The 21,548-nt window shown below is 41.6% G+C and overlaps 1 protein-coding gene across 1 annotated transcript in view; it reads left to right on the top strand.

Moving 5' to 3' along the window:
• The window catches only part of PARP4 (poly(ADP-ribose) polymerase family member 4), a 132,226-nt gene extending 113,057 nt beyond the window's left edge, over positions 1-19,169 (top strand). Inside the window, 3 exon segments of the mRNA XM_079773967.1 lie at positions 14,229-14,361; positions 18,597-18,739; positions 18,742-19,169. Coding sequence (XP_079630093.1) covers positions 14,229-14,361; positions 18,597-18,739; positions 18,742-18,773 — 308 coding nt within the window. The 3' untranslated portion in view covers positions 18,774-19,169.
• The last annotated feature ends 2,379 nt before the right edge of the window (positions 19,170-21,548 follow it).

The raw sequence follows: 21,548 nt of genomic DNA, 5'->3' as shown, positions 1-21,548 counted from the left end.
CACGTTTTCTATCCCTTTCTTTCTTTCTTTCTTTCTGCCTCTTCTGAAACACCTGCTATGCAAATATTGTTACATTTCATGTTCTACAGCTCCCTAAAGCTGTCCTCCTGTGTTTTTTTATTGTTTGTTTCATTTTGGTTCTCTTATTGAGTGATTTTTTTTCACCTTGTCTTCTAATTCACTGATCCAATCCTCAGCTTCTCCTAATCTGCTGTGTATTCCTTCCAGTGTGTTCTTTATTTTTTTAATATATATTTTTATTGATTTCAGAGAGGAAAGGAGAGGAAGAGAGAGATGGAAACATCAATGATGACAGAGAATCATTGATCGACTGTCTCCTGTATGCCCCCTACTGGGGATGGAGCCTGCAACCTGGGCATGTGTCCTTGACTGGAATCAAACCTGGGACCTTTAAGTCCACAGGCAGACGCTCTATCCTCTGAGCCAAACCAGCTAGGGCCCAATGTGTCCTTTATTTGTTCTATGTCATTCATTATTTCTGTTTTCATACTTACTGTACCTTTTTCATGCTGTTGAGTATCTTTACCATCATAATTCTTCACTCTATATCAGATAAATTTCTTATCTCCATTTCATTCATCTCTTCTTCTGGAGAATTCTCTTGTTCTTTTATTTGGGGGTTGTGTTGTTGTTTTTTGGGGGTTTTTTTGGTCTCCTCATTTTGATTACCTCTTTGGATTTGTGACTATGTATTAGGTATATCTGCTACATCTCTCAATCTTTAGTGCAGGACAGTGTCAACCACTGTTTTTGACTAATTAGATTACGCAAAGACTCAAAGCCTCCAGAAACCTGCCTCTGCCTGAAGACTGATTGGATTAAGTATTGAGTACCCCTCAGGCAATCGTCCACAGGTGTGGTGAGAGTTTTTCCAACAGGGTGGGCCACTTGCTTCTGCCTGGAGCCTAATTGTTATTCTCAGTCTCTTACTGGGCCTTAGAAACTTCACAGTGTGGGGCAAGGTGTTTTTCAATAGGGTAAACCATCTCCTTCCCTCCCTCTCCCCCCGCCCCCGCTCCAAAACTACCTGGATAGCAAATGTCTGCATGAGAAAGATGACCTCTGCAGCATGAGGGAATGACTCAGCACAGGAAACCTGGGTGTCTGCCTTCTGAGTTCTAACCCCAGAGCCCCCAACCCTGGATTCTGCTCATACAGCTCCAGTCCACTCTGCTCTCTCTATGCTAAGCACAATGTGAGTGGCTGCACACAGAATTTTGTGCACTGGCCCTTTAAGAGGACACCTGCATTTCCAGCTATCTTTCCCTGGCAGACAGCAACCCTGCTGCTTTTCATAGCCAGGTGTTATATGGACACCTTTCTCAGTTCTGGTGCTGTCTTCTGGGGGGCTCGTCTGGGGGATTAAACCTCAGAGTTCTCAGTGGCAACCCTCCACTGCTAAGGTATCTCTCCAGAACTTCAGCTGCTGTCTGTGGGAGCCAAGCCTGCCCTTTCACACCTGCTCCCTACCTACCAGTCTCTATGCAGTCTCCAGTTTCTGTCCTCGGTGATCAGGGTTCTCTCCAGCTAGTCTTCAGTTGATTAGTCAGGATTTTTTTAAAATTTCTTTATTGATTAAGGTGTCACATATTTGTCCTCATCCCCCCATTCCCATCCCACACCCCTCCCCACGGATGCCCCCACCCCCCTGTTGTCCTTAACCATTGATTAGGCTCATATGCATGCACACAGTCCTTTGGTTGATCTCCCCACCTACCCCTACCCTCCCCTACCCTCCCTCTGAAGCCCGACAGTCCGATTGATGCCTCCTTGTTTCTGGGTCTGTTCTTGTTCATCAGTCTACGTTGTTCATCATTTCCCCTAGATGAGTGAGTATTTATTTATTTTTTTTTGTTTGTTTTAATCCTCACCTAAGGATATTTTCCCATTGATTTAGAGGGAATGGTAGGGAGAGGGAGAGACAGAGAAAAACATCGATGTGAAATTAACACATCGATTGGTTGCCTCCTACACACACCCTGACCAGGGTCGGGGAACCTGAAACCAAGGTGTGTGTCCTTGATCAGAATTGAACCCAGGACCCTTTAGTCTGTGGGCCAATGCTCTAGCCACTGAACCAAACCAGCTAGGGCAAGGATTTTTTTGTATTTTAGTTGTAATTCCAGTTTGGTCCTCAGAGCATGTCTGTGTAATACCCACATACTCCAATACCATTTTTAATCACCTTTAGTTGTAATGTTGATGTGGTTCTGGGAGGCAGTGAGTACAGGTGTTTACCTATGCTGCCATCTTGGTTCTCCCAAGAGATTTTTTTAAATATAAAAAAACACATTATTAAACAAACAGCCAGTATTCATTGAACAGCAGTTTCTAATTCCCTGCCATCACCTCTAAAGTGCCAGGGTTTTCATATTTCAGGCCTATTCCCAAGTTTTCAGACTCTTCATGTGTTTGACTTGTATTAGACTAAAAAGGAATGATGAAATTTTACATATTGAGAGAGTTCTGGTTTCTGGAACAATAGAAAAGCTTGTATCTGACTAATACTCCTGACAATAATACTTACTAGCCCTGGACATCTATCTGAAAGCCTCTCTCTGAAGACCTGGAATGCAATAAAAAATAAAAAAAACAGGCAGAACTGGAGGGGACACAGTCTTTGAAAGAAGGAAGGCAAATAAGGCGAGTGCCATTATTCAGCTTTTCAACTGAAGACATTTCTCAGTTCCTGAGGCACATGGAGGTTAGAACTGAAACAAGAATTCTCAGTAGAATGATGACATAGATGTTGGAGTTCGAGGCTGCCAGAGTAGCTGGAAATGTAAATGGATTAAATGCTCTAATCAAAAGGATTAGGGTAGCTGAATGAATACAAAAACATCACCCAACTATACGCTATCTACAAGAGACCCACCTCAAAATGAAAGACATACACAGGATAAAAGTGAAGGGATGGAAAAAATTTCCATGCAAATGGAAAAGAAAAAAAAAAAGCTGGAGTAGCAATACTCATATCCGACAAAATACACTTTAAAATGAAGGCCATCACAAGAGACAACAAAGGTCACTACATAATACTAAAGGGATCGATCCAACAAGAGGATAGAACACTGGCAAACATTTATGCACCCAATATAGTTGCACCTAAATGTGTGTGTGTGTGTGTGTGTGTGTGTGTGTGTGTGTGTGTGCTGGCCCTTAGGAAGCGCCATGCTCTTTGCGCTTCCTAAGGGCCAGTACACACACACACACACACACACACACACACACACATACACATACATGTATATATATGACTTTAATGGGGAGATTGACAACAATACAGTCATAGTAGGGGACTTTAACACCCCTCTGACTTCCCTGGACAGATCTTTCAGACAAAAAATTAACAAGGAAACAGAGACTCTAAAGGACACACTGGATCAGATGGATTTAATAGACATTTATAGAACATTTTACCCCAATGCAGCAGAATATACATTCTTCTCAAGTGCACATGGATCATTCACAAAGATAGACCACATGTTAGCACTACAGGCATACCTCAAAAAACAAGAAAAATTAGCAGTAAATTACTTAACCCTACAACTTAAAGAACTAGAAAGAGAAAAACAAAAAAAGCCCAGAGTAAGTAGAGGGAAGGAAATAATAAAAAATAGAGCAGAAAAAAAAAATTTACATAGAGACTTAAAAAAATACAAAAAAAAAAAATCAATGAAACCAAGATCTGATTCTTTGAAAGGATAAACAAAATTGATAAACCACTAGCCAGACTCATCAAGAAATAAAGAGACAGGACCCAAATAAATAAAATCAGAAATGAAAGTGGAGAAGGAACCATGGACACCACAGAAATACAAAGGATTGTAGGAAAATACTATGAACAACTGTATGCTAACAAGCTGGACAATGTGGATGAAATAGACAAATTCCTAGAAAAATACTATCTCCCATAACTGAATCAGGGAGAATCAAAAAACCTGAATAGGCCAATAACAACTGATGAAATAGAAGTAATTTTAAAACTCCCACCAAACAAAAGCCCAGGTCCAGATGGCTTCATAGGGGAGTTTTTCCAAACATTCATAGAAGAACTAACACCTATACTCCTCAAACTATTTCAGAAAATTCAAGAGGAAGGAACACTTCCAAACTCTTTTTATGAGGCCAACATTACCCTAATTCCAAAACCAGATAAAGACATTACAAAGAAAGAGAATTACAGGCCAATATCCCTGATGAACATAAATGCTAAAATCCTCAACAAAATATTAGCAAATCGGATCCAGCAATATATTAAAAAGATCATACACCATGATCAAGTGGGATTTATTCCAGGGATGCAAGGTTGGTATAATATTTATAAATCAATAAACGCGATACATCACATAAACAAATTGAAAGGCAAAAATCACATGATCATATATCAATAGACACAGAAAAAGCATTTGACAAAATCCAACATGCATTTTTGATAAAACCACTCAGCAAAGTTGGAATAGAGGGAGCATATCTCAAAATGATAAAGGCCATATATGACAAAACTACAGCCAACATCATACTCAATGGGCAAAAACTAAAACCATTTCCCATAAGAACAGGAACAAGACAGGGATGCCCACTTTCACCACTCCTGTTCGACATAGTACTGGAAGTGCTAGCCTTAGCGATCAGACAAGAAGAAGAAATGAAAGGCATCCAAATTATAAAAGAAGAAGTAAAATTGTCATTATTAGCAGATGACATGATATTGTACATAGAAAACCCCAAAGACTCCATCAAAAAAACTACTAGACTTAATAAATGAATTCGGCAATGTAGCAGGATACAAAATTAACACCCAGAAGTCTATGGCTTTTTTATACACCTATAATGAACTCACAGAAAGAGAGACTAAAAAACAATCCCATTTACCATTGCACTAAAAAATTAAGATACCTAGGAATAAATTTTACCAAGGAGGTAAAGGACCTGTACTCAGAAAACTACAGGACTTTGAAAAATGAGATAGAGGAAGACAATGGAAGAATATACTGTATTCATGGATTAGTAGAATCAACATCATTAAAATGTCCGTACTACCCAAAGAAATATAGAGATTCAATGCAATCCCTGTGAAGACACCAACAGAATATTTCATAGACCTAGAACAAACTCTCCAAATACTCATCTAGAATAAAAAAAAGACCCCGAACAGCTGCAGCAATCCTGAGAAAGAAGAACAATGTTGGAAGGATCACAATTCCAGATATCAAGCTATATTACAAAGCCACTATTCTCAAAACTGCCTTGGACTGACACAAGAACAGACATACAGACCAATGGAACTGAACAGAGAACCCAGAGATTGACCCAAGCCAGTATGCTCCATTAATATTTGACAAAGGAGGCAAGAGCATACAATGGAGTCAAGACAGTCTTTTCAATAAAAGGTGTTGGGAAAATTGGACAGATACATGCAACAAAATGAAACTATACCACCAACTTACACCATACACAAAAATAAACTCAAAATGGATAAATGACTTAAACATAAGATGGGAAACCATAAAAATCTTAGAAAAATCCATAGGCAGCAAAATTGCAGACATATGTCATAGCAATATCTTTACAGACACAGATCCTAGGGCAAGAGAGATTAAGGAGAAAATAAACAAATGGGACTACATCAAAATAAAAAGCTTCTGCACAGCAAAAGAAACCATCAACAAAACAACAAGAAAGCCCACTGCATGGGAGAACATATTTGCCAATGTTATCTCCAATAAGGGTTTAATGTCCAAAATTTACAGGGAACTCATACTACTTAACAAAAGGAAGATAAACAACCTAACCAAAAAATGGGCAAAGGGCCTAAATAGACACTTTTTAAAAGAGGACATAAAGGCCAAGAGATACATGAAAACATGCTCAAACTCACTAATCATCCAAGAGATGCAAATCAAAACGACAATGAGGTACCATCTCACACTTGTCAGAATGGCTATCATCAACAAATCAACAAATGACAAGTGCTGGAGAGGATGTGGAGAAAAGGAACCCCCTTGCACTGCTGGTGGGAATGCAAACTGGTGCCACCACTGTGGAAAACAGTATGGAATGGAATTTCCTCAAAAAATTAAAAATAGAACTCCCATTTGGCCTAGTAATCCCACTTCTAGGAATATATCCCAAGAAATCAGAAACACCAATCATAAAGGATATATGCACCCCTATGTTCATAGCAGCACAATTTACAATAGCTAAGATTTGGAAACAGCCTAAGTGCCCATCAGCAGATGAGTGGATTAGAAAACTGTGGTACATCTACACAATGGAATACTACGCTGCTGTAAAAAAAAAGGAATTCTTACCATTTGCAACAGCATGGATGGACCTGGAGAGCATCATGCTAAGCAAAATAAGCCAATCAGAAAAAGCTAAATATCAAATGATCTCACTCATTTGTGGAATATAATGAACAACACAAACTGATGAACAAAAATAGAGCCAGAGCCCTGGCCGGTGTGGCTCAGTGGATAGAGCGTCGGCCTGCGGACTGAAGGGTCCCGGGTTCGATTTCCGGTCAGGGGCATGTACCTTGGTTGCAGGCACATCCCCAGTGGGCGGTGTGCAGGAGGCAACTGGTAGATGTTTCTCTCTCATCGATGTTTCTGACTCTCTATCCCTGTCCCTTCCTCTCTGTAAAAAATCAATTATATATATATATATATATATATATATAGCCAGAGGGAAAAAATATTCTAGAATATAATAGAAGTAATCCTGTTATTTGCAGATTGTTAATATTTCCTACAACTTTTGTGATATCATACTATGTTAGTACAGTTTTGGTAATATTATTATACTTAAAATCCTTTTATTCTTGAAATATTAATGTTTATTGCACGTAATATTATTATACATAAGATCATTTTTCTTGAATAATTGGTGTTTATTGCATGTAACATTATTATATTTTATTGTTTTTCTTGAAATATTAAGGTTTACTGCATGTAACATTAGTATATTTAAAATTGTTTTTCTTGAAATTTAAAAAAAAACTGAAAAAAAGAACAAAACAAAACAAAAACCTAAGTGAAATTTTAAAAAAATAATTAAAACTAAATAATAAATTTTTTAAAAAAAGAAAGAAACATCAATGGTGAGAGAATCATTGATCAGCTGCCTGCTGTACACCCAGTATTGGGATCAAGCCCGCAACCTGGGCATATGCCCCTGACCAGAATCAAACCCAGGACTCTTCAGTCCGCAGGCCGACGTTCTATCCACTGAGCTAAACTGGCTACGGCAAAACATAAAACTTTTGGGGAAAAAATATGGGGAAGTATCTTTATGATTTTAACACTAGAGGCCCGGTGCACGAAATTCGTGCACGGAGGGGGGTTGTCCCTCAGCCCAGCCTGTACCCTCTCCAATCTGGGACCCCTCAAGGGATGTCCAACTGCCCGTTTAGGCCTGATCCTGGTGGACACCTAAATCGGGTGGGATCGGGCCTAAACGGGCAGTTGGACATCCCTCTCACAATCCAGGACTGCTGGCTCCCAACTGCTTGCCTGCCTGCCTTCCTGATTGCCCCTAACTGCTTCTGCCTGCCAGCCTGATCACCCCCTAACCACTCTGCTGCCAGCCTGTTTGCCCCCAACTTCCCTCCTCTGCCGGCCTGGTTACCCCTAACTGCCCTCTCCTGCAGGGTTGATCACCTCCAACTGCTCTTCCTTGCAGACCTGGTCCTTCTCAACTGCCCTCCCTTGCAGGCCGGGTACCTCCCAACTGCCCTCTCCTGCTGGCCATCTTGTGGTGGCCATCTTGTGTCCACATGGGGGCAGGATCTTTGACCACATGGGGGCAGCTATATTGTGTGTTGCAGTGATGATCAATCTGCATAGTACTCTTTTATTAGATAGGATAGAGGCCTGGTACAGGGGTGGGGGCCAGCTGGTTTGCTCTGAAGGGTGTCCCTGATCAGGGTGGGATTCCCTTGGGGCGTGGGGTGGCCTGAGCGAGGGGCCTGTGGTGGTTTACAGGCGGGCCACGCCCCCTGGCAACGCAAGCGGAGGCCCTGGTATCTGGAATTTATTTTCCTTCTACAACTGAAACTTTGTAGCCTGGAGCAGAGCCAAGCCTGAGGCTCCCTCCGAGGCCTGCAGCCATTTGTGTTGGGGTTATAATTGAAACTTTGTTGCCTTAAGCGGGTGGGCCCAGCCAGGGTGTGTGGAAAGCTTTGCTTCCCCTGTTGCCGGCGGCAACCATGGCCTGCTCTCTCAAGCTCCATTCTGCCACCATTTGTTTGAATTTGTTTACCTTCTATAATTGAAACTTTGTAGCTGAGTGGAGGCTTAGGCCTGCAACGGCTGGCAGAAAGTTTGGCTTCCTCTGTTACCTAGGAAACCTTGCTCTCTGTGGCTGTAGCCATCTTGGTTTGGGTTAATTCGCATACTCGCTCTGATTGGGTGGTGGGCGTGGCTGGTGGGCGTGGCTTCTGGGTGTGTCAGAGGTGTGGTCAATTTGCATATTTGTCTATTATTAGATAGGATAGGAAACATTTTAAAAAATGTTTTATTTTGAAATAATTTTAATCTTGACAAAAAGTTGCAAATATAGTACAAAGAACTCCCATATATCCTTCACCCAAATTTCTCAGATATTAACATTTGGAAACACTTGATTTATCAATCAGAGAGGAATTCTATAATGCAAAAACAAAGCACAAGCCATAAAGGAAAAGATTAATAAAGTAGACTGCATTAACATCAGCAATGCCTTTTCATTAAAAACAAATAAATAATGTTTAAAATGTGAAGAAGACAGGCCACAAACTGGAATAAAATATTTGCAACACAGATAAACAATGTACAAATCTATGGTAGAACTGAGTGATAAGCACAAACATCAGCTCAGTGTTTGTTTCTAAGAGGGAGCAGAAACACAGCTCACAGACACTTCCAAGGTAGTCAGTGTGATCTGTTTCTTAAAAAGGGTAGATGGATACCACCTCACACCATTAGAGTGGCTACTATAAAAAACAAACAGAAAGTAACAAGTGTTGTTGAGGGTGTGGAGAAATCGAAACCCTTGTTCCCTGTGTGGGAATGTAAAATGGTGCAGTCACTATAGAAAACAATACGGCGGTTCACCAAAAACTTAAAAATGGAATTACCATATGATTTGGCAGTTCCATTTCTAGGATTGTACCCAAAACAACAGAGGCCAGGGACTCAAGGAGATATTTGTACACATATATTCACAATAGTTAATCTCTTAGGGAGATTATCTGACAGAAGTCCTAAAAAGGGAAGTACTTCTTGGAAAATGAATTGAAAGTTGCAGGCACTGAATACTGTTTAAGGAGCCTATCGAAGATAACTTTAAAAAGCAATGTCCAATCCCAAGTCAGAATAGTGTTTACCTTTGAGGAGCTGGGGCATGGGTTCAAGGACAAAGATTATACCTTGTTTCTTAAAAGAAAAGAGAGAAATTTGAAGCAAATGTGGGAAACTGTTAAAACTGGTGTGGACCAGTTGGTTGGAGCATTGTCCCGTACACCAAGAGGTCATGGGTTTGATTCCCAGTCGGGGCACATCCCTAAGTTACGGGTTCCATCCCTGGGTCGGGCTACATGTGGGAGGAAACCAATTGATGTTTCTCTCTCACATTGATGTTTTTCTCTCCCTCTCCATTTCTCTCTAAAAATAAATAAAAACATATCCTTGGGTGAGGATTTTTTTAAAAAGTTGACCTGTTATGCAGTGATAGGGATATTTATAATAGTATTATTCTCTTTACTTTTCTTTTTAATTAAAATATTTTGTAATCAAAAAACATTCAGGCCCTACTCAGTTTGGCTTAGTGGATAGAGCATCAGCCTGCAGACTGAAGGGTCCCAGGTTCGATTCTGGTCAAGGGCACATGCAGGCTGGATTCCCAGTGGGGGACGAGCAGGAGGCAGCCCATCAATGATTCCTTCTCATCATTGGTGTTTCTATCTCTCTCTCCCTCTCCTTTCCTCTCTGAAATCAATAAAAATATATTAAAAAAACATCCAGTGGCTGTGTTGCAAACAATGCCACTACATATCAAATATCTTAGATGGAAATAAAGATAATTTACCGGGGAAATTATCAGATGACTTACTATATTCTATTGATGAAGATTGTGGAGGAGGAAATATAACTTCCCCTCTACCATTCTAGGTTCTTAGCTAAGACCCCCATGATAAAAGACAGATTAACAAAAGGAAAACAATTGAATTATGAACATACATATGGACCTATAGGAATGGAAGCCCTACAAAGATATCAGATAGAAAGCAGCCAGGCCACTGAGCTAAGGAAAGGAATAGTGGTCTGGGTCTTCAAAGTGGAAGAGGCAATTCACCTGTAGGTGAGAGGAGGCAATGTCTGATTAACAGATGTTTGGCCAGACATGCAGATAAGTCTCTTAGATGAAATAGTTAGCTCTGGTAGTAACTCTCTTCCTGGTACAGGCCCCTTTCCAATTTCTTTTAGGCAGTTAGGGGGCCGTATAAAGCTTTTCCTGAGTCTGCTGGGTCTTGCTTGCCTTAAGTTCCACATGCCCAAGTGGCACATTCTAGGGTGGCTTTGTTCTGAAATGCCCTCAAGGTAGCTGTGGGAATTTTGGTTTTATAAAATGTGAGATTGGAAAAATAACATTATTTGAAATCTAACCATTATATAAAGTCATTTCAAACACATTACTTGCACTTACAAAATTAAAAAAGGTTTAACTTTCATTTTCAATTTTGGTATTTCATAACATATCTTGATTTGGATAACACTGGTTATCAGTAGGTTCTATTAAAATAATCAAAGAGAAAAATTAAGTTGATATAATAATTTTTTATTTCAGAGCCCTGGCTGGTTATCTCAGTTGGTTAGAGCATCATTCAATACATAATTTTTTCAGGTTTGATCCCTGGTCAGGGCATATACAAGAATCAAACAATGAACACATAATAACTAAGTGGAACAACAAATCAATGTTCCTCTGTCTCTCCTTCCCTCCCCTTCTCTCTCTCTCTCTTTCTCTCTTCCTCTCTGTCTCTCTCTCTTCCTCTCCCTCTCCCTCTAAAATCAATCAATCTTACCTAATAATAGAGAAAGATGTAAATTGACCGTACCTTCACTATGCCCACAGCCAATCAGAGTGAGTATGCAAATTAACCCAACCAAGATGGCGGTTGATTTGCATACATGCCTGGGTCCGGGGAACCTCCTCAGCACCCAGGTCACTCCCAGCCGGCCATCAGGCGGAGGCTTTAGGTTTAGGAAGGGGCCAAGCCTGCGATGGGAGGGGCGGGGGTTCCCTTCTCAAGCCTAAACCTGGTGCAGAGGCTTTAGGCTTGGGAAGGGGCCGAGCCTGTGATTGGAGGTTCTGGAGGGGGGGGAACCCTTCCCAAGCCTAAACTTGGGGTGGAAGCTTTAAGCTTGGGGAGGTGCTGAGCTTGGGATTGGAGGTAAGGGGAAAATATCAATGGAAAGATATCCTCAGGTGAGGATAAAAAGAAAAATAAAGAAATGTCATATTCTATGAAAGACACATCTTGAAAATGCTTAAAGAAAGTTGTCATTTTTTCATGGTGAAGGGACTGGGGTCTGTGTTGATGAAAATACCTGGGTGGCTGCAGTGACTGGCAGTGGCTGCAGTAGTGGGGTGATGGGGCTGGCGCCTTCCCCTGATCAGCCCAGTTGCCTCAAGCAAAGGGAGGCCAGACTGCAGCTTAGGTTCGCTCCCAATGGGATGCGGGCATAAGCCATCTGTAGGACATCCCCTGAGGGCTCCCAGTATGTGAGAGGGGGCAGGCTGGACTGAGGGACCCCTCCCCAGTGCACGAATTTCGTGCACCAGGCCCCTAGTAAGTAAAATATTTTAAAAAATTTATTTCATATGTCATGAAGAGAGCAGTCTCCCCTCTCAAGTCCAGAGACCTACAAAGTAAGGGGAAAGGTTCATGTCAAGAATTCTGTGGGCTTTTGGGTCTTTAGGGTGAGTTGAAAGGGTTTGTAGGGTTTAGGGGATGGAGATCCATTGAATAGTGCTTACCAGCATTATAGGGAGGGGCTTGAAGACACATCGTCACATAATCAGCATGACCCATAACCTGTGATATCATGGAGCTCCTTTCATTTCTTTATTCTAGTTGAAGAATGTGCACAAGTAATACAAATAAAATTATTGTTGTTCCCGAGGGTTAGGAAATTTGGGGAATGTTCACATTACTTGATGGTGTAAATATCAGTGTTATGTTTAATGGTTTATTTATTTTTAATGCTTATTTACTACTGAAATAATCTAAACTCAATAAATAACTTAAAAATGTCATGTTGGACAGTATTAACCCTGTGCACTCGCTTGCTTTTTTCTCGATTCCTTTATTCTACTCAGGATTTAATTTTTTTAATACCCCAGATTTTACAAAGCGCAGCAGTAGAATAAAAAACTGGAGTTTCTTTTCATACAAACTTATTTATTTGGATTTTTTTATATTTCAAATTATTGATACATTCAATACAATTCGACATACGAGCTGCTACCAATGCTAACCGTGTCGAGTCACACTCGACATCCGAGTGCAAAAGGTTAAGTACGTGATATGCATTTGGCCTGAGGGTATTTTGTTTATACAGCTGTGTGTTGTTTTTACCTCCAGTAATATATGTACTATGTCCATGAGGGACCCTGGGAAGGTGGGGGCTTGGCCTTGCTTGGGATTGATTTTATTTTACATGTTTTCTGTGATCTCATGCAATGTAAGTACTGATGCTACCACACCCCTGCCAAGTGTGAGATAAAACTGGCTCTTCAGAAAAAAAAAAGTAAGGGGAAAGAGCTGCAAGCTTATATAGAAAGAGGCAAGCAGGACACAAGAAAGAAGTACTTGGTTTGGCTGGAGGTGTATATCTGACCTCATTTAGAAAGATCAAAGTATAGAGTCCAGAACTTGAAATAATTTGATACACTGGTCTGCCATATTGATTGTTTATTTATTGTGTATTTAGGTTTTCTCTTGAGCTATTTGTAGCTGAAGCCTAGAAACTGAATTTCTCTCTGCTTAGTTCATGCTTCTCTGGTTATTAAAGACTAGAGGCCTGGTGCACGAATTTGTGCACTGGGGGGATCCCTCAGCCTGGCCTGTGGGGATCAGGCCAAAATCGGCTCTCCAACATCCCCTGAGGGGTCCTGGATTGTGAGAGGGTGGTTCTCGGGTGATACACCCTGGAATTGGGCTCCCTCCTCTCTGGTTCCGGGTGCATCACCTGAGAACCACAACTGCCAAGTCACCGCAGCTCGGCAGCTCCTGCGTTGAGCATCTGCCCCCTGGTAGTCAGTACACATCATAGCTACTGGTCAGAACATCTGCCCCCTGGTGGTCATTGTATGTCATAGCTACTGGTCAGATGGTCAGATGGTTGCTTAGGCTTTTATATATATACTAGAGGCCTGGTGCATGAAATTCATGCACTGGGGAGAGGGGTGTCCCTCAGCCCAGCCTGCATCCTCTCCAATCTGGGACCACTCGGGGGATGTCTGTGGGATCGGGCCTAAACCGGCATTTGGATATCCCTCTCACAATCCGGGACTGCTGGCTCCCACCCGCTTACCTGCCTGCCTGCCTGATTGCCCTTAACCGCTTCTGCCTGCCAGCCTGATCACCCCCTAACCACTCCCCTGCCAGCCTGATCGACGCCTAACTGCTCCCCTGCCGACCTTATTGCCCCCAACTGCCCTCCCCGGTTGGCCCGGTCGTCCCCAACTGCTCTCCCCTGCAGGCCTGGTCTCCCCCAACTGCCCACCCCTGCCAGCTCGGTCATCCCTAACTGCCCTCCCCTGCAGGCCTGATCACCCACAACTGCCCTTCCCAGCCGGCCATCTTGTGGCAGCCATCTTGTGGCCACATGGGGGTGACCATCTTGTGCAAGGGCATGGCAGTCAATTTACATATTACCTCTTTATTATATAGGATAGATAGCAAGAGAGGGGAGGACTGGATCTTATTCAGTTTCCTGACAACCTTCAGGATAATATGACAGGCACATGTTCCAAATCATCCTCATTTTTTATTTAAATAGCAGACTAATTAAGTACCTTGAAAAGTAACAGTGAGTTTTATGATTTGCTATTGTGGTATGGTTTTATAATATTATAATTCTTCCATAGAACTTTTATAAATGGGCATAGTTTGAGGTGTAGTTTCCAGCAAACATAACCGAGTTTTCCACTTTTAGGTGTAAAAGGAAGAGAACGACTTCTGGACCTGATTGCCACATTTCTGGTATTGCAGTTTCTTCGTACCAGGTTGGAACAAGCTGGAATAGTCTTCAAATCCCTGATGAAATTAGACAACACCTCAATTTACAGGTTTTTTTCCACCTAACTATATATTTTTTATTTTTAAATATTATTTAACATTTAACTATACTAGCATTTTTCCATTTAACTATATTACTAAGCAAATGACTTATATTTTCAACCATTTCTTAACTAAACCTAATAAGAAGCCACACAGAATTGTAAGCACAAAGAGAATTTGTTCACAGGGTATGTCTCGCCTGCACTCTTCTGTTGGCAGGGCCGACACAATATATTTGTCTCTTTGGTTGCACAGGAAAACTCAGAGAGTTTAAGTGTAGCTTACACTGGAGTCCATATCTTTGGCACCTGGCTTAGAACTCTTTTCACTGTAGTATATGGATTCTATGTGTTTTTTTAAAAAAATTCATAATATAATTGTTGGGATCAGGCCTAGGCCAAAAATACAAATGCAAACCCATATGCTGTAAGTCTAAGTCTTTAAATTTTATAAATTAAACTAGGAAATTGTTAAATAAAATATGTTCTAAAGTTTTACCTTGACAAATCTAACTTCATAACCATCTAGAAGACCAGATTCAAATTTAGAATTATGGGATGACTTGAAGTTTTATGCCAAAATGTTGCAGTGTGGAGAGATCCAGTTCTCGGTCCCTGGCTGCTAGCCCTTGGCTGACCCTGTTATCACAAGAGGCCTCAAGTGCACGTATGACTATCCCTTACCCATCAGAACTCCATCATACCCCATGCAAATGACTACCCTTGTGTGTGCGCACACACACACGTAGGTAATTTGCTTATGTCATTTTTAAAGGCAAGATAAAGGGAAAACTAATTAAACTAATAAAACTATTATCTATAGGAGGAGGAAGGACACAAGGATGAAAGCTAGGTTTCTCCTAATATACCTTGTTTTATTGTTTTGACTTAGAAACTGTGTAAATCTACACTAATAAAAGAGTAAGATGCAAATTGACCATACCTTCACGTCACCCACCAGCCAATCAGGAGCGAGTATGCAAATTAACACAACAATGATGGCAGGTTAATTTGCATACACAGGCGCCAATCGGCTGAGGACATTCCGCACCACCCAAGCCACTCTGGGCCTCTGGGCAGCGTAGGAAGGCGAAAAGGCAGCTCCGGCCGGAGCGAAAGCGGTGCCAGCAGCCAGGGGAAGGAAGGCCCATTCTTGCACGAATCTTTGTGCATCGGGCCTCTAGTATTTTACATAATAAAGATTAAATATCAGAGAATAGAGCTTGAACATGTTAAATTACACATGGGAATGTGCTTAGCAGTGTCTGGGATGTCGGGAAATAAATGGCATCGGAAAACACAGATATTTACATTATGATTCATTAACAGTAGCAAAATTACAGTTATGAAGTAGCAACGAAAATAATTTTATGGTTGGGGGTCACCACAACATGAGGAACTGTATTAAAGGGTCGCGGCATTAGAAAGGTTGAGAACCACTGCTCTAGATCAAGTATTAACAACTTTAAACCTACTTTTGAATTGCATATCACAAAGTATTAAAGCAAGATTTTTAAAAAGTAAAATATGGCTCTTACTATATTACTGTTACTGTGAGAGCAAAATGGTTTGTTGGAACTGTAATAAATAAAACTTATAATTTTTATTTCCTATTTATTGCTTATTTAAAACTTTTATTTCTCTTTTTCCTACTTCAGGATGTACATAATGTTAATGTAGTAGCACATTGCATGGAGGTGTATGAACAAAATTTCCACACTATCAGGAGGGTCAGTCAGAAGTCTCAAGGCCATCTGGATTAAAGGAAGGCCAGTTGAATTAGTGAGAACATTTAAAGTCAGTTTTGTTGCTTTCCATAGTAACTATAAGTAGACTAATAATTACTAAGAAACAAATTTTTAACCACTTCAGGCCTGTTGCTATTTGGTATGTTCATGGCATCATGATATTCAGCAAATATTTATTGACTACCTCCTCTGTGCCAGGGACTGTTAAACATGCATTTTGTTAATCCCCACAACACCTCACATCATTATCATAACTGAGGAAACTGAGACTTCCAATGTGGAATGAAAGCTGCCCAATATTGCACAGGCACCACTGTATAGGATTTGAACCCAGGTCTTAACCACCACACTATTCTGATGGCCCTTTCCCAGTTTATAGGGGAAAAAATCAGGAAGATGAAGAGAACCTTTCAAATTTTTAGTTTCCCCCCACAGAATTTTCTTTAAAACTTTATTATATACTAGGGGCCCGGTGCACGATATTCGTGCACTGGGGTTGGGGGTCCCTCAGCCCAACCTGCCCCCTCTCACATACTGGGTGCCCTCAGGGGATGTCCTACTGATGGCTTAGGCCCGCTCCCCACGCTCCTTTGTGGGAGGCAACCGGGCTGATCAGGGGAAGGCAGCAGCCCCATCACCCCGCTGCTGCAGCCACTTCCAGTCACCACAGCCACCAAGGTGTTTTCATCAACACGGACTCCAGTCCCTTCACCAAGAAAAAATGACAACTTTCTTTAGGCATTTTCAACATGTGTCTTTCATAGGATATGCATTTTTTTTTTAATCCTCACCTGAGGGTATGTTCCCATTGATTTTTAGAGTGTGGATGAAAGAGGGAGAGACAGAGAGAAACATCAATGTGAGAGGGACACTTTGATTGGTTGCCTCCTGTGTGAGCCCTGACCATGGGCGCCAGGCTGGGGGGCATGCAGGGACCCCTGGGCCGCACGCAGCGGTGGCCGCCGGGGGTCTCCACACACCCCAGAGGCCAGCAGCCAGACCCCCATCGTGTGCGCCAGGCTGGGGGCGTGGACCCAAACTGCCTCTTGATGCTGGAGCATTCCCAAGCGGCTGGGGGCACTATGGTGACACGGGATGTTCCCGCCCCGCCCCGCCCCCAGCCCCTTGGCGCCTGCACCTATAGGCTCAAAGTGGCCAGGGGTGTTCTGGGACCCCTGCCACTCAGGACCTAAGCAAGGGGCCTACAGGTTCGGACTGGCCTGGGTCCTGAGGATGTTTGCGGGACCCAGCCCCTTGGCGCCTGCACCCTTAGGCTCCAAGTGGCCAGGGGGCATTCTGGGCCCCTGCCGCTCAGGACCTAAGTGCGGGCCTACAGGCTCTGATCGGTCTGGGTCCGGAGGATGTTTATGGGACCCAGGCCGCTCAGGACCTAAGCGCGGGCCTACAGGCTCTGATTGGTCTGGGTCCGGAGGATGTTTATGGGACCCAGGCCGCTCAGGACCTAAGCGCAGGCCTACAGGATCTGAGCAGCTTGGGTCTGGAGGATGTTTCCCAGACCCCAGACCTCTGCAAGTGTTTGGGGGCGGGAACATTCCCGCGTCGCTAAGGCGACACGGGAATGTTCCTGCCCCGCCAAGGCTCCCAGTGGCCAGGGGGTGTTCTGGGCCCCTGCCGCTCAGGACCTAAGCGCGGGCCTACAGGCTCTGATCGGCCTGGGTCCGGAGGATGTTTATGGGACCCAGGCTGCTCAGCGCCCGCATATGCAAATTAACCGCCATCTTGTTCGCTCTGATTGGCTGTGGGCATAGCGAAGGTGCGGTCAATTTGCATGTTTGCCTATTATTAGGTTAGATTACCACTTGTTTAGTAACAAGTTTGAGAAGATGACAAAAGAGGAAGCAGCTAATATTAATTTAAAAATTCAGAATTTTTCTGAGTCTTAAATAGACCTGAATATTTGAGTCTCGAATATTCAATAGCATTTAATGGTTACAAACTTGAAGCTTTTGATATGCACATTTTACTAGTTAGTTTATGTGATAGGATTAAATATATGCCAGTTTCAGTTTCATATGTGACTCTCAGACACTTTGCAAAAATAACTAGCCAAGTTGAGAATTCCTGGTTCAGTGAAAGGAGAGAGAATTGGAAGCCTAGTTTGTAAAATAGAATTGTGCTTGTATGTGAAGAATGGGTAGGATTTAAATGGAGAAGAGTGGAAAAGAATGACAATAAACAGATGTATAAAGGCTAGAAGATGCTTGAGTTATTTTGGAGGCAGCGAGGAAGTTGTGGTGCACAGTGGAAACTGGGATGTGATGGGTAAAATATACTTAAAAATATACTTAATAAGTTAAAGCATGTCAGGCTGGTAGAAGAACTTTAATCAAGTGTTAAAGAGAATTGTTTTTCTTAAATATCTTAATTTCTGACAGAATTATTTTGTCTGAGCTAATGTGCTAGATTTGATACCACATTACATTTCATATCTAATTATATTCTGAAATTGATGGAAACATTGTTTTTTAAATCTAGGAATATTCCCTGGGCTTTTGAGAAAATAAAGAAAGCAAGTGAATGGGTTAGAAGAACTGAAGGACAATATCCATCTATCTGCCAACGGCTAGAATTGGGTAAAGACTGGGACTGTGCCACTAAACAACTATTGGGAATCCAACCATGAATAACACCTTTCCTCTTCAGAGTTCCTAATTATGGTCAAGGCTTAATCAGATGAAGCTGTATTTTAAACTTTTTTCATGCTTCTATCAATAAAATAATAACATTAATAGATACCTATAATGAAATTTAATTATGATTTTATCAAATGTAGCAATGTCCCTTAAAAATAAATGGAAGCAGAATTAATTATTTTAATGAAAAAGCAATAGTAAAATAAAAATTACAGTGTTAAGATTTCTTGTGTTCTAATAGTTTAAGGTGGTAAAATACACATCTGGATGGTCCTGGATGGTCATTGCTTTCTCCCCTTTCAGAAGTCTGGTACAGACTGGTCCAGCTGGACTAAGCAAGCTGGGATGAAACAAGGTCTTTGGCCAATGTCCACAATTCCATTTCCAGGGTCCTGAGTATCCCCCAGTATGCATTCTCCTTGGTGTGGGTCCTGGTCTGCAGATCCCCTGATATATTTCTTTTACTTAGAGAAACTGGGTATGCCAAGCAATGCTTTCATGGCTCTTGCTTTTGGTGTTGCATCTCAAATCTCATCACTAAACCCAAGGTCATCTAGATTTTCACCTATGTTCTAGAAGTTTTATAGTTTTGCACTTTACATTTAGGTCTATGCCAGTTTCAGTTATTTTTTGTGAAAGGTATAAGGTTCACTACCCCTCCTAGGCCATTTCCTCTCTACCTTTTCATAAAACCTTGATTTCTCTGGTATACAATCTTTTGGCTACCTCCTACCTGTCCTCATTGCTGCCATTCACCAACTGCCCAAAATCTCCCCTTGTTCACATGGTTCGGGACTTCCCTTTCTATTGCTAGTCCTGCCTATCTTGAGTAACTTCCAACATCCTGCTGTATGACCCATCCTAATTCCCTGGGCTTGAACTGCAGCTTATTGAATCTTGGTAGAAAGCCTTGTGATCAAGTTGGTAACCAGAAGAATGAGAGGCTTGTAAGGAGCTCCCACCTACCTCCATGTCTCCCTGGGAGGCTGTCACGAGATAGTTTCTCATCACTTCCTAGTTCTGATGAGGTATGAAGCTCAGGATACAGCTGCAGACTACCTCCCAACCCGCCCTCCTAGCTGCATCTAGAATTGGCTCCTCAACAATGATGTGTACCACAACTCATGTAGCAATTATCTAGCTCCTTTGGAAGTGTGGGGCAAGGAGAGGTGGTGTCTCTGACTACTCTTCCTCTTGCTATTTATTTTTTTTGTTAATCCTCACCCGAGGATATTTTTCCATTGATTCTTAGGGAGAGTAGAAGAGAGAGGGGAAGACAGAGAGAAACATCAATGTGAGAGAAACATATCGATTGGTTGCCTCCTGCACGACCAGGGCCTGGGCCAGGGAAGAGGTTGCAATCAAGGTTCGTACCCTTGACCGGAATTAAACCTGGGACCCTTTGGTCCACAGGCCGACCCTCTATCCACTGAGTTAAACCGGCTAAGGCATTCCTCTTGCCTATATAAATCACCTAATAAGTCACCTAAATCTACAGTGGCTTGACATATCACATATCTTTGCCTGATAAACAGTCTTTTCATTGTTTATTAGATTAAGGGATTTAAATGATTGGTAATACCCAGTAACACAGAATATGTGAGTAAACAGACACTTCCTTACATTGTTACTGGAAACATTCTAATAAAACAAAATTTTGCAAGATAGGTGTTTATCAAAATTTAAATCATACCCTCCTTGAACTATAAATTTCACTAAAAGGAATTCAACTTTTAGAAATTCACCTTACAGAAATAAGGTGTTCTGTGCACTTCATTACACACAGAACAAAGTGCAATAAAACTCACTTTAAAAGTGATATAAATGGGTGCCTATGTATGTACTACATAAAAATCTGTCATGCCATATTACAAACTGGTTACCTTTGAGGAGTAGGAACTTTATTTCTATCTTATATATTTTGGGTTAATTGAAAATTTTTTCCATGAATATATATACTTAAATTTTTTAGCTCTGGCCAGGTATCTCAGTTGGTTAGAGCATTGTCATGATACATCAAGGTTACAGGTTCAATCCCAGGTCAGGGCACATACAAGAATCAGCCAATGAATGCATAAATAAGTGGAACAACAAATTGACGTTTTGCTCTTTTTCTCCCTTTCTCTCTCTTTCTCTAAAAAAAAAAATAATAATATTTCAGCCGAAACCGGTTTAGCTCAGTGGATAGAGCATCGGCCTGCGGACTCAAGGGTCCCAGGTTCGATTCTGGGTCAAGGGCATGTACGTTGGTTGCGGGCACATGCCCAGTAGGGGGTGTACAGGAGGCAGCTGATTGATGCTTCTAGCTCTCTATCTCTCTCCCTTCCTCTCTGTAAAAAATCAATAAAATTTATATATTTTAAAATATTTCAAGATTTAAAATATTTTTGCCAAGTTTTTATAAATTTAGAACCTTCTTTTGTTTCCTCTTCTGCTGTTGACTTGTTGAAGAAACAGGGTTAGTTGTCCTATAGGATGTTGCACATTCTGGACTTGTCCAATTACTTCCTTTTCTCTTTCTCCATGTTTCTTGTAGAATGGAAATTAGGTCTAAAGGCCTGAGTAGATTAAGGATCAACATTTTTGTCCACAAAAGCCATTGAGTCTGGTTATTGTTCTACTTTTAATAATGTTTACATTGATCAGTGGGTTTCCACAGTGGTGGTGGTGTTCCCTCTGAATCTGTGGAGAGATATTTGGCAGCCAGTTCCTCATCCATCTTTCACCTAATAGTTTTGTTGCCTGAATCATTTTCAGGAAATATTCTGATTCTCTCTTCTATACATATTAGCTG

The sequence above is a fragment of the Cnephaeus nilssonii genome (genome assembly GCF_951640355.1).
Source record: "Cnephaeus nilssonii genome assembly, chromosome: 6".
In the NCBI taxonomy this organism is placed as follows: domain Eukaryota; kingdom Metazoa; phylum Chordata; class Mammalia; order Chiroptera; family Vespertilionidae; genus Cnephaeus; species Cnephaeus nilssonii.
This window is presented reverse-complemented; position numbering and strand designations above follow the sequence as displayed.